Source organism: Perca fluviatilis, chromosome 14 (assembly GCF_010015445.1).
Source record: "Perca fluviatilis chromosome 14, GENO_Pfluv_1.0, whole genome shotgun sequence".
In the NCBI taxonomy this organism is placed as follows: domain Eukaryota; kingdom Metazoa; phylum Chordata; class Actinopteri; order Perciformes; family Percidae; genus Perca; species Perca fluviatilis.
Genome location: NC_053125.1, coordinates 18,660,909 through 18,673,797, shown reverse-complemented (window position 1 = coordinate 18,673,797; position 12,889 = coordinate 18,660,909). Strand labels below are relative to the sequence as shown.

The 12,889-nt window shown below is 41.4% G+C and overlaps 1 protein-coding gene across 3 annotated transcripts in view; it reads left to right on the top strand.

The window, feature by feature from the left end:
- The window catches only part of LOC120572304 (importin-8-like), a 36,387-nt gene extending 27,780 nt beyond the window's left edge, over positions 1 to 8,607 (top strand). For 2 of the 3 annotated variants that reach the window (XM_039821567.1, XM_039821565.1), the window contains exons 3-6: positions 3,055 to 3,152; positions 3,256 to 3,351; positions 5,176 to 5,394; positions 7,997 to 8,607. In XM_039821567.1, coding sequence (XP_039677501.1) covers positions 3,057 to 3,152; positions 3,256 to 3,351; positions 5,176 to 5,376 — 393 coding nt within the window. In that variant the 5' untranslated portion in view covers positions 3,055 to 3,056 and the 3' untranslated portion in view covers positions 5,377 to 5,394; positions 7,997 to 8,607. Of the gene's footprint in view, positions 1 to 3,054; positions 3,153 to 3,255; positions 3,352 to 5,175; positions 5,395 to 7,610; positions 7,702 to 7,996 lie in introns of those variants that run through there. The other variant, XM_039821566.1, reaches the window with a different exon arrangement.
- The last annotated feature ends 4,282 nt before the right edge of the window (positions 8,608 to 12,889 follow it).

The following is a 12,889-nucleotide window of genomic DNA, read 5'->3' as shown; positions in this document are numbered from 1 at the left end:
TCAATTTGAGAGGGACTGAGGTTAACATAAAGGTCCTCTGTTATGTTAAGGCATGACATAGAGTCGAATGCTGTTGGAATATCTTCCTTAAATTTAGCTATAGCACTGTCAGATAGGCATCTAGTGTATAAGCTTTTATCTAATTTAGTATGGTCAGGTAGTAAGAATTCGAAAGTAATTAAAAAATGATCCAATAATACAGAATTCTGCGGAAATATTATTAAATCCTCAATTTCAATACCATATGCCAGCACAAGGTCGAGGGTGTGGTTAAAACAGTGCGTCGCCTTGTGCACACTCTGACTGAAACCGATTGAATCCAGTAATGAGTTGAAAGCAGTACTAAGGCTATCATTGTCAACGTCCACATGGATATTAAAATCACCTACAATAAGTACTTTGTCTGATTTAAGGACTAAACATGATAAAAACTCAGAGAATTCAGATAAAAATTCAGAATACGGACCTGGAGCCCTGTAAATAACAACAAATATAATTGGCTGTAATGTTTTCCATTTTGGATGTTGAAGATGAAGAACAAGACTCTCAAACGAGTTATAATTTAGTTTAGGTTTAGGATTAATTAACAGGCTTGAGTCAAAGATGGCTGCAACTCCCCCTCCTCGGCCTGAGCCTCTAGGAATTTGAGTATTAATATGACTGGGAGGAGTGGCTTCATTTAGACTAACATATTCTTCATGGCCCAGCCAGGTTTCAGTAAGACAAAATAAATCAATTTTATTATCTGATATCAAATCGTTTACCAATACTGCTTTAGAAGACAGAGATCTAATATTTAAAGTGATGGTTCGGAGTAATTTACTCTAGGGTCCTTTGCACCATGACCTCGAGCCAAACACCCCCCCAGAAGCTTTTTTCACCTGGGTCTAACACTGGGCGAGTTAGCGTAGAGTAGCGTTAGCCGCTGAGTAGCTTAGCGCGGGGCTAATGGACCCACGTTTGTATCTCTTAAATGACCCCACTAATAATGCCCGAAATGATACCAAAGGTCTACACTAGTATATATAGGTTATGCTCTCATAAAACGATGGATTGGAAAGTTTGTAAGTACACCAGAAGTTTATGAACACTTGCCTGCTCTCTTCTGCTCTCTTCTGCTCTCTGTTGCTGCTGCTGTTGCTGCTGCTGCTACCTGCAGTTAGACGAGTGCTTAGGGCCGTCTATAAATTACTACACCGAAAAGAGATACAACAAACATATGTATTAATTTAATGATTAAATAAGGTAATGTCTCCAAACTTACCTCAATTATTACTTGTCTCCTGCTAGTTATATTACAGCACTTACTTTAAAAAATAAGTTAAATTAAAAAAATTTTTTTTGCATCTCTTTTGGTGTTGTAATTTGTAGATGTCCCTAAGCACTCGTCTCATACCTAGCAACAACAACAGCAGAGAGCAGAAGCCAGCGGGCAAAGTGTTATTTACATAAACTTCTGAATTACTTACAAACTTTCCAATCGATCGTACAACCTATAATATACACCTATATACTAGTAGAGCCTTTGCTATTATTTCGGCATTATAGTGGGTCATTTAAGAGATTAAAACGTCATTAGTCCGTAACTTTTCAGCGCCAACGACTAAGCTACAATGATGAGGAGCTTGGATGTTTGGCTCGAGGTCATGGTGCGAAGAGGACCCTTAGGGTGAATCATCACCAACCACACTTTAATAGTCCACATCTAATTTTCCTATTTTGTTCTATCGTTGCAGTCGTTTTAATTCCAATTAGGTTGTTAAGTATAGGCGCATCTTTTGTTTACCTTTGATTTAACCGATCTGAGCCGGGGACAGACACCGTGCTTATTAGACTATGAGTGGGCGACTGCTCCAACGGAAGCACAGAGAAGTTGCACGACTGCACCTCTGATTACTAATATCAAACTTGGGTTGTCAGGGTTTATGTCTGATAAACTCGGTCAGATTTTTTGATATGAGAGCAGCTCCGTCCCAGGTGGGATGAATGCCGTCTCTCTCAATCAGACCAGGCTTTCCCCAGAACGCCCCCCAGTTATTCACATAGCCCACATCGTTAGCTGGGCACCACCCCGACAACCAGCGGTGGAAGGATGACGTACGGCTGTACATTCATTGCTGGTCAGGTTTGGCAGGGGTCCAGAGAAAACTACAGAGTCCGACATTGTCTTTGCGTATGCACAAAGTGACTCAACATTAATTTAGTGATCTCCGATTTACGGCCATTACCACCTACATGAAGTATGATCTTACTGTATTTACGGTTCTTTTTAGCCAGCAGCTTTAGATGGGTTTCTATATCACCCGCTCTAGCCCCAGGGACACATATGACCGTAGGTGCTGTAGCTGCCGGGGCCGCCGGCTTCACATATCGCAGTATAGAGCTCCCAATAACCAGAATTGGCTTCTCAGCGGGTGTATCACTGAGTAGGGAGAAACTGTTGGAGAGGCGAAGACGCTCCGGTTTAGAGCGACCGTCATCATGTGCACTCCCTGGTTTAGATCTAACGCTACGCTTCCCTCGGACAGTCACCCACTCGCCCGGCTGCTCAGGGTCTGACGGGGTACTGCTAGCAGAAGCTACAGAAGCTACAGTATGTTGGCCCGCATGAGCTACATGGCGCTGGCTAGCTACGGAAGCATATTATTCTGATTCCATGGTGCGGAGGCGTGCCTCAAACTCACTAAGCCTTGCCTCCAGAGCAGCGAATATACTACATTTATTACATGTATCGTTATCACTAAAGGAGGCAGAGGAATAGCTAAACATATGCTGGCTCTATACACGCTAAAAGTATTATTTAGTTACATGGAGTCTGGTGGGGTTGGTGATTTCGGGGCCGTTTAATGTAATGTTTATTTAATGTAACAAAAAGGTCTGTCTCTGTAAGGATCCTATACTGGATCAATTTCAAAAGATCTGTTCACATTAGTCACTTAGACACAAAAACATATGAAAATAGTGTCCAGGTTGAAAAATACTGAAGTTACCCTTTAATACACCAACCCACACAAATGGCGGTAATGTTAATGAAGGTCTGTGTTTGTGTTACAGATATGATGCCTCTTTTGCACAACTATGTTACCGTGGATACAGACATGCTCCTGTCCAACCCTAAACACTTAGAGGTCATCTACAGCATGTGCAAAAAGGTCAGGCTATAAGTGTCTTCACCTGCTGTTCTCAGATCCATCAAATGTGAACAAGGATCTGGTTTTTGACTGGTCAACTATTATGACCTTTGACCTGTTGTAGGTGCTGACCATCGATGCAGGTGAGGACGCACAGTTTCACGCTGCCAAACTGTTGGAGGTCATCATCCTGCAGTGCAGAGGCAGAGGCATTGACCAGGTCAGAAATGGCCCGACGCACTACAGACCTTCATTTTTATGGAATCAGGTACTTTCGGGTGGGGGCAATACATCTTTTTAGGGGGACATACGGAACAAATATTTTTAGGGGGGACCCATACAATACAGCCAAACTTGTATAGGATATGTGTACACTTTGTGTACAATTTCACAATTTGCACGAGGTCTCATTCAGATCAGTGTCCAACATATCCTGACGAGTACTTCAACTCTGGCTCTACAGATTTAGGGAATCTAGGCAGCAACATGATAAGTGAATGTTTTGTTCCAGGACTGTCTCCTTTTTAGAGGTCAGTGGAAACTGGGTAAAAGGGCCTAAGTGTAAGCGCAGTTATTTTTATTTCGGCGTCCATATTATCCAATCTGTCCGTTCATACTCGCGCTGCGATTGTTTCTGCGTCACGTCTATTTCTTGCGCGAGACGCGAGCGTATGTGTCAAGCCAGCCAGGTAATCACATACAGGAAGACCACAGTGTAGCCGGATACTTTATACTTAGAGAGAGAGACCGACGGACGGACAGAGAGAGTGACACACACACACACACAAACACACACACACACACACCGCAACATATAGGCTACAATTACCACAGTTTTCCCCACTCATCCTGACTCTTTCTATCGGGGATAGAGAGAGAGAAGGATCGCTTTGTGATTAGCTGCATTAAAAATACAGTAAGCAACATGTTTCACTGCCTGGCTTCAACAGGTTCACTTATCCTGCAAGCTGCAGAGTATTCGGTGACACATTCTCAGCACTAGTTGTGTGTTTTTCACTGACCGAGGTTTTGTAAACTGTACGCACGGATTGTGAATCCATGGGCACAGGTTATAAACTGCACACAGATTTAGGCATGGCTTTTTAGTTTCTCAGCTGACTCAGCTCCTTCTTTACCAGCGCTGGAGGGTAAACTCAAAATCAAATGTGACATAGTTTGAATTTGGAATAAAATGTTATGAATGCCTTTTAAAGTTCACCATTTTTCAAAATACACTACTCGATTAGTGTGACAGTGGTGTATGTAAGTATTCCTTTCCTAAGGCTAATGGAAAAAAGAAAACTAAGAAAACTCTTACTCATTAAGGGACAATCACTTGGTTTTCAATTATGAGAAATGAGTATGTTGATTGAGTAATCAAAACAGCTAATTACTGTATGTCAGTGCTAATTCACTCCTAGTATGTATGAGGTAGTTCATTGGAACACAATATGGTTTCCTTATTTAGTATCACTTGAAATTAGAATCATTTTACAGCACAACCAGCTCTCAAAGTACAACTTATTTTATTTGAACCTCGTCATTCTTCAGGTGTGCTGCTGCTTTCTAATTCATATCTTATCCAGGCGAATACAATGGCATTCAAATATAGGTGGCAAAAAAAAGCCACACTGAAACACAGATCTAGGTCCTTTTTAATATATAATATTCTTCCTTTATTCTCAAAATGTACATGTGCTCTAAACTTGGTAGGGAAATGAAAGATTGTAAACATATGACAAAGCCTTTTCACTTGGCTAAATTTACAGTGATTTAAAAAAAAAAAATTCTGAACTCTCGAACCCTTGTTTGTGACATGTCACAGTCCAGGCTCACTGAACCACACATGAGTTAAAGTCATTTAAACAATATTTAATTGGAAACTAAGACAAAAACAACATAATACATGAATCTGTAGTCTTTAACTCAGTGGTGGTTGCAATGCTGAATGTATGTGTGGTGTTATGAAGGTAAAAGGAAAACCAAACCAAACGTTGAACGTTGAGTACCCACAGCCAAATTTCTGTGTTTCTCCTACGTGCAGTGCATCCCTCTTTTTGTGGAAGCAGTTTTGGAGCGTTTGATGCGGGGGGTGAAGTCCAGTGAGCTGAGGACCATGTGCCTGCAGGTGGCCATCGCTGCTCTTTACTACAACCCAGCCCTACTCACTCACTCTGGAAAACATGCACTTCCAGCTCAACCCTCAGCCCATCACCACCCACTTCATCAACCAGTGGATGAATGACACAGAGTTCTTCCTGGGGTAAGGGGGGAGGCCTCTGTTGTTTTGAACTCGTTAGGGTAGAAATCACAAGTATTGGGCTACATTCACATTGCTACGTTTTGATTTTCAAGCAGAGTTTTGAGCCAAAAGTGATCTCCGTGCACCCAAGTGTTTTTAGTTCCAGTAGAACCTGATCTCTGTTTAAACTTTAAACACGCCCAAACCTCATATCTCATCATCATTCTGGTATACTGGGCATAAACAGGAGGCAGCATGTATACGCCACCCGTTGCTGGTAGTTGCCATGTAGCTTTAGTCTCAGAGAACAAGATGTCGTGACCGATAAAACCCAAACAGGCGGCGAAACATTGGCGTCAGTGTTGGTGTTGCCAAAGGTCTCCGTTTGCGGCCGCTGAGACTGCAAGACAACCCCACAGATTCCAGACCAAAACGCGTCAGAAGTGTTTCCAAATGTCTCCGTTTAGAGGCCAGCAAAAGATATTTTGTTTTTAAACCAAAACGTAGCAATGTAAATGTAGCCTTAAAAGAGAATGACCAGTATTGTAAAAGAAGTGTTCGTGTTTGATGCTTAAATGACAAATATCAAAGCGACAAACTGGAAGCTGCATTCAGTTTGCAGTTGGATACTGGTTTTACAAATGAAATCTACCACAGACTCAGTGAATCCATTAGTGTCATTGGTGACGTCTACAGTGGTGTCCTGGAACGTGCTCCAGTCTGCGTCCAACACTTCTGGCCTCCCCGTCGTCCATTAATTCCTGATAATGGACACCTCGTTGTAGGGCTGGGCAATTTGGAGAAAAAAGTCAAATATCAGGATATTCTTGACCAAATACCTCAATGTCGATACTGCAATGATATTGTAGGGTTGACAATTGATGCTTTCATAAAATATTTTCACAATGAGATTTTAAATTAATAATCATCAGTAATGTGGATATAATTACTAAGTGGGTAAAGGCAAATAATAAAACAGAACAGTCTGGTAATGCAGCCTTTAAAACCAGGAAAAGACAACACTTATATTACAATATCCAAAATCTAAGACGATATCTAGTCTCTTATCTGGTTTATTGGCATTTATTTAAACCAATCACAATTGACTGGGGGCGGCACTGAGTGCCGGATGCAATAACGGTGTCTCTGCAAAATAGTCTCGGGAAGGAACTTGTTTTGGTGAACATGTGTACATTCAAAAGTAGTTTTAGACGTGCAACAGAAAACTCAGATTGGACAGATAGTCTACCTAGCTGTCTGGATTTACCCTGCAGAGATCTGAGGAGCAGTTAACCATAGTCCTAGTAAATCCAGAGTTTAGAACGCCAACACAAAGAAAGCGGAAGGGGACGGACATCCAGCCCAAAATGAGGGACATCAGGCAGATCTTCCGGCGGCACCAGAACAGTCCCGTAAATGAATCGTCGTCGATATAGACCAGCCCAGCCCTACCTCATTGGGTATAAATTAGCTGTGTTTCTTTTGAAATAGGCTTCTTTTGCCAGATTTGTGCCTTTTTGTGGTTGTTAAAATCCATCATGAATTCAGTTCCAGGTGAATTACAAGTGTGTTAGGAAGTTTTTTTTTATGTCTATTAATGCATGTAAATATCTTGACAAGCACTCAATGTTTTGTGGATTCTTTAAAAAGACTTAAGACTTAAAGCGCTCATATTATGCTCATTTTCAGGGTTATAATTGTATTTAGAGGTTGTACCAGAATACATGGTTTTGTTTAAAAAAAAACACCATATATTTGTTGTACTGCACATTGATGCAGCTCCTCTTTTCACCCTGTGTGTTGAGCTCTCTGTTTTAGTTACAGAGTGAGACATCTCCCTTCTATTCCTATCTTTGTTGGGAGTCGCACACGCGCAGTAGCTAGGTAAGGACTACTAACCAGTCAGAAGTAGAGTATGAGGGCGTGTTTCACTACCAGATGTGAGTCGAGTGCAGATGTGAGTTGCACATGCTCAGATTTAAACGGTTTACGGCATAACATGTCATACTGAAATTTGTGAAATCCATAAAATAATAAACTTCTCATTACAAACAATAACAGAAGATGGAAATAATTTCAAAAACGTTTCAGCTATCTATGATTGTTTGATTGCTAAATTTCAAACTCAAAACGCCATTCAAGTGACAGCCTTTGTTGTGTTTGATTGCTAACTTGTAGCCAGCAGTGAACAAACTTTTTTATTGTATTGACATTACAGAAGTCTCTCATTCTTGTAGGCTACTACATCTGCACTCAACTCACATCGGCCGCAAAGTGACGCATGCTCAACTCACATCGGGTAGTGACACCGTGTCCCGACAGTAGCTAAGTAAGGACTACTAGCCAGTCAGAAGCAGAGTATGAAGGCGTGCCCTGACAGTACCTAGGTAAGGACTACTAGCCAGTCAGAAGCAGAGTATGAGGGCGTGCCCTGACAGTGCCTTGTGAACAGTGTTTCTCGCTTTGAGTGTCCCTTTGGGGATGGACTTTGGGCTTTTTCACTTTGTAAACCTATTACATATGCAAAAAAGACACAATAAAGGAAAGGGAAAAGCCACAAAGCATAATATGAGCACTTTACGACTCCATAGCTTCAGTTTCCCTCATTCATTCATTCCCCTAGGCTCCATGACCGTAAGATGTGCATCATCGGCCTGAGCGTGCTGATAGAGCTGCCCAGTCGGCCGGCAGTGCTGGAGGGAGTCGCCGCCCAGATTGTCCCCTCCATCCTGCTCCTGTTCCTGGGCCTCAAACACCTCTACGCATCCCGCCTTGTCAACAAACCAGACCTGCTGGCCCATGCATGGGCACAGGAAGAAGACCAGAATGGTGAGAAAAGATGGGCATGGACAGAACAAGGACGACGTTAGGAAAGTAAAAAAAAAACGGAGTTGGGAAGATGGAGTGCAGGACAGAGGCAAAGGGACTAATGTAGAATGAATACAGACAGAAAGAAATTCGAGAGAAGAAAAGAAATAGGCTTAGTGATGATAGTGAAATGAGATTCTCAATTTTTGCCAACATCAGATCTCCCACTACTTGAATCTTCATTCAGCTCTGAGCTGAGCTCAAATGAACTGCACCACATTTACTTTCTCTTCCCCACAGGCTCTTACTTTGCTTCAGTCAAGCGTAAAGGAATTTGATTCCCAAACCTTGTCTACTGCTTGTGGGGCAGACTGATGAATTAAAGGAGAATTCAGGCCAATTTTTACGTTAGTCTTGATCGCAATAGCTACGCGAGTACTTTCGATAGAAAAACCCCCGACCCGAATCAGTGCAGGTAACACGGAGAAGCTGCAGCTACGTACTACAAGCGTCCCCTGAGCTAAAACGGCAGTGCTCAGGGCAAGTTTTAGAGTGCCTTTGTGCCTCTTAACAGAGGCACAAAGGCACTATGCAGGACATCCACCAGCCCACCGGGCGCTCCGTGGATTTTTATTGGGATGATTATCACAGATGCCTGGCGGAATACACTCACCGGACGGCAGCTAGCAGCTAACGGCTAACAGCTATCTGGCTGTACACACTCACCGGAGGGCAGCTAGCAGCTAACAGCTACTACCGCACTACTGTTTTTTTAGGGGGGAATACACTTCAAGACATGACATGACCTGTCCTCTGGAGGACATAGCCACACCACCACCGCTCCCGTGGATTGTTATTGGGATGATTATCACAGAAGCCTGTCTGAATACACTCACCGGATGGCAGCTAGCAGCTAACGGCTATCAGCTAGCAGGGCAAGCTAGCTACCGGCAGGATCGAGACAGGGACCAGGGTAGGTGAATTTAAACAATGTCTGAGTTGAAAACGCATCTTGTTGACACGTAAGGGCCCTGTTCATGTGGCACAGACATATTAATTGCATTTTGTGTCTGTTAAGAGGCACAAAGGCACTCTAAAACTCCCGAGCACTGCCGTTTTAGCTCAGGGGACGCTTGTAGTACGTAGCTGCAGCTTCTCCGTGTTACCTGCACTGATTCGGGTCGGGGGGTTTTCTATCAAAAGTACTCGCGTAGCTATAGCGATCAAGATTAACGTAAAAATTGGCCGGAATTCTCCTTTAACTTAACGTTTCTCCTGCGGCCTTGTATCTATAATGCATTGCTTTCACTGCATTCAATGGTTCAGAATGGTGTATTCTTAAAAGGAAATCTTAAATTTTTTCCAGCAAATGTTGAACGTGTTCAGGTTTCAAATCTGCTATCAGTCATAAGGCAAGGATATGAAAAGACAATGTTGCAGAGCAAATATCAACTAACCAAGCTTTAGTGTTGTATGTATTTGTTTTAAATTCACCTTAAGAGTACTAATAAAGTAAAACCGTATACAGTACATATGAAAAGTTATTGTAGATCTCAATATAGCAATATTTGTTTTCTTGAAGTCAGTAGGCATACTAGAATAGTTTTTTTATATATGCACTAAGCCAGGGGTGGCCAACTAGCTCAGCATAAAGAGCACCATAGCAAAGAGCCACACGCCACATGCAGGTCGACACTACAACAGCAGCAGTGACTTCCAGATGTAATGACAGTCCTAATACATAGCAGTTTTCCTAGTTTTTTTCTTACCTAGATTGACCAATTGGGAAACCTCTTAGCAGCTCTGTAAGAACAGAGCAATGTTTTGAATTTCAGTGTTTCAGTAGAAAACACTGATTCACAGACATAAGTTGATGCATACATTGACATTAGCTTGAGTTCAGCCTGTTTTAAAATTGGGATATCCGTCTCTGGGCACTGTTTTCTCTGTGGTTCCCTCTCTCAATACAGTCATCCTTAGAAAGTTAAATCATCTACAACTGGGACACTGCATCACATGTCACTAAAAGGGCTTTTAAATTTCAGATTCAGCAGTGAACGGGTTAATGAGTAAGGTGATCTGTGGTCGCTTATTTTCCTCAGGTTGCAGGATCTGTCCTCAAAACTGCAGCATTTTTATTTTAAAAAATGATTGGCAGATGTATTGGCAGTATTGGCAGATGCATTCAAATGCGTTTTGCCTTATCTGAAATATGTTTCACAAAGTAAACACAGCCCCCAGCCACACAGTAAAAGCCTCACAGGTTCACCACCCCTGCACTAGGCCATCAATTATAAGATAGAAGTTCTATACTATCCAATATTTCATTTATTTCTAAGCAGATTTTCTATTCTGTATTCTGATTAAATCAACCTGGACCGTATTTTCCCATGCTTTTGTGTCTAAGTGACTGATGGGAACAACAATCTGTTGGTCCAGTATTAAGAGAGATCGCTGCAGTTGGTAGAGGTGAAACAAGCTACAATGTAAGTTAATAGGACAATTGTCCAGCTTGTATTTACCTTCATAGAAGTGCTCGTTTTGCCGCTGAGTGTCTGACAACATTATGGAAAGGATTTCGAAGGAGGTCGCCCTTTCTGTTAAAGAGTAAACCTAAAAACATCCCAGAAATTGTGTTTGCCAAACCCACAAGGTTATTTATGTAAATAAACAGTAATTTTAGCATCGTAAAATACACTTCATTCAAAGTCGACAGAAACAAAATAAAACTATGAAAAGCAGTTTGGTCGTCTTTCCATTTTTCCAACCATCACAACTCTAGCAGGGTTCATACGGGTGCTTGAAATCCTTGAAAATGCTTGAATTTTGATGTTGTGTTTTCAAGGTTTGAAAAGTGCTTGAATTTTGGATAAAATGCTTGAAAATGCTTGAAATTGTAACTATATTTCTTTCACAACAAATATCTAACTTACTGAATAGTTTGTTTATTAAATGGAGAAATAAAATGTTGGAGAGCCTAAAATTAAACCTGCTCGCTGTGTGACTGCGATCTGCCACCACGCCAAGAAGCAGCTCGATTGGTTGGGGTAAGGCATTTCACCTCGAGTGGTTAAGGTTAGGATAGCTGATTGATCACGGTTACGCTACCTTGCGTAAGCATCATGGACACCTGGCCAGTAAATGGTTTTGAAGGGCGGCTCTTGGCGTGCCCATAGTGGGATTCGTAATATCGCTGCCGGCAGGTTGTCGTTTCAATGAACGTTGGCTAGAAGATGAAAAATACAAATTATGGATTAAACGGGGACAAACCCTACGAGTTACCTCTTGTAAAGTCTGCAAAAAAGACGTGCAGCTTTTCACAATGGGCGATTCTGCGCTCTCGAGTCACATGAGGTAAGTTTCAAGTCAGCCAACTGTAGTAGGCTACTGTAAGCGTTAGCGCCAGTTAGCGCCTATTTGTTGACGCTACTAACTTCTAGCTAAGAATTCGCAGGCTAAGTTACTGAGAGTACTTGGTGTGATAATGTAATGTTAATATTGCATGTCCGTCATGGCACATTCATTTGTGGAATATGCAGTGAACATAGCCAAAGTTACATCACAGTTACTGTAACATTACACTACCCGCAAATTAAAACCTGCAAACGTTAGCCCTGTGCATAACAACAATCGTTGATTGCTGAACAGAAATCATGTCGTACAAGTAGCCTACTGTAAGGTTGAGGATGGCCTTATGCAATATTTACACTGCTCTATTCCAGTAGATAAATGTATATGTCTTGGCAATAAAGTAAATTTTTATCAGGCAGGTGCATGTGCACTGTCAGAGTCTTCTGGGTTAAAATGGAATTACAGGTTGTTGTCTCAGATTTTGTTCAAATCTGGTCTATATCAACAATGTGTCCCAAAACCAAGGCCTGTAAAATATTTCTGTTCAAATCCTATGTCTTCATATTTTTAGCCCTTGAAATTACAAAAGTTTTACAGCCTGCAAATCAAATTATCTGGGAAGCAATATTTGGACATTAATTCATAGGCAGCCCAAACTTTGTAGATTGGAAGACAAACATGTCAGTATGACTGAACCATTACAAGTTTGTACAGCATGCCCTAGATTTGGAAAAAAAAGTGTGAAAGGACATTAAGGGTAGCATAAACTTTGAGCATAATCTAAGAGGGTGCACCACCTTTTTTCCTGGATTTTGACCCAGAATGACCCAGCTGCATGTCGTTTGGCCCAGATCCTCCCACTCAGTGCTCCTCTCCATAGCTGTCTTACTGTATGTTATGTTAGGAACCATGAAGAGGTTAAACATTTTAAAGGTGATAATTCAGGGTTAGTGAAGTGAACCTGTCGAGTGATTTTTTTGGGGGTAATTGTTTTTACATTGACTCAGGCAGGTTAGATAGCAAGCAAAGTCTACTTAGACAGTGATACATTTTGAAAAATAAAACTTGTGTTCTGCTTAAATATCTGATCCTTCTGCTATTACGAAACACTATTTTGTCTGTTTATAGTAGTATGTCTTTTAATGTAACAAAAACACTAAATAATAATTTTTACTATGTATTGGTATATATTTTACGGTGGTGTAAGGTGCTGTAAAAAGCTTTAAAATGGACCTTGAAAGTGCTTGAAAATTGCTTGAATTTTACCTTGGAAAAGGTGTACAAACCCTGTTATAATTGAAACTTAAAAAAATTTATTCAAAAATCCACACAATTAGATGCTACAAGTCTGCATTAT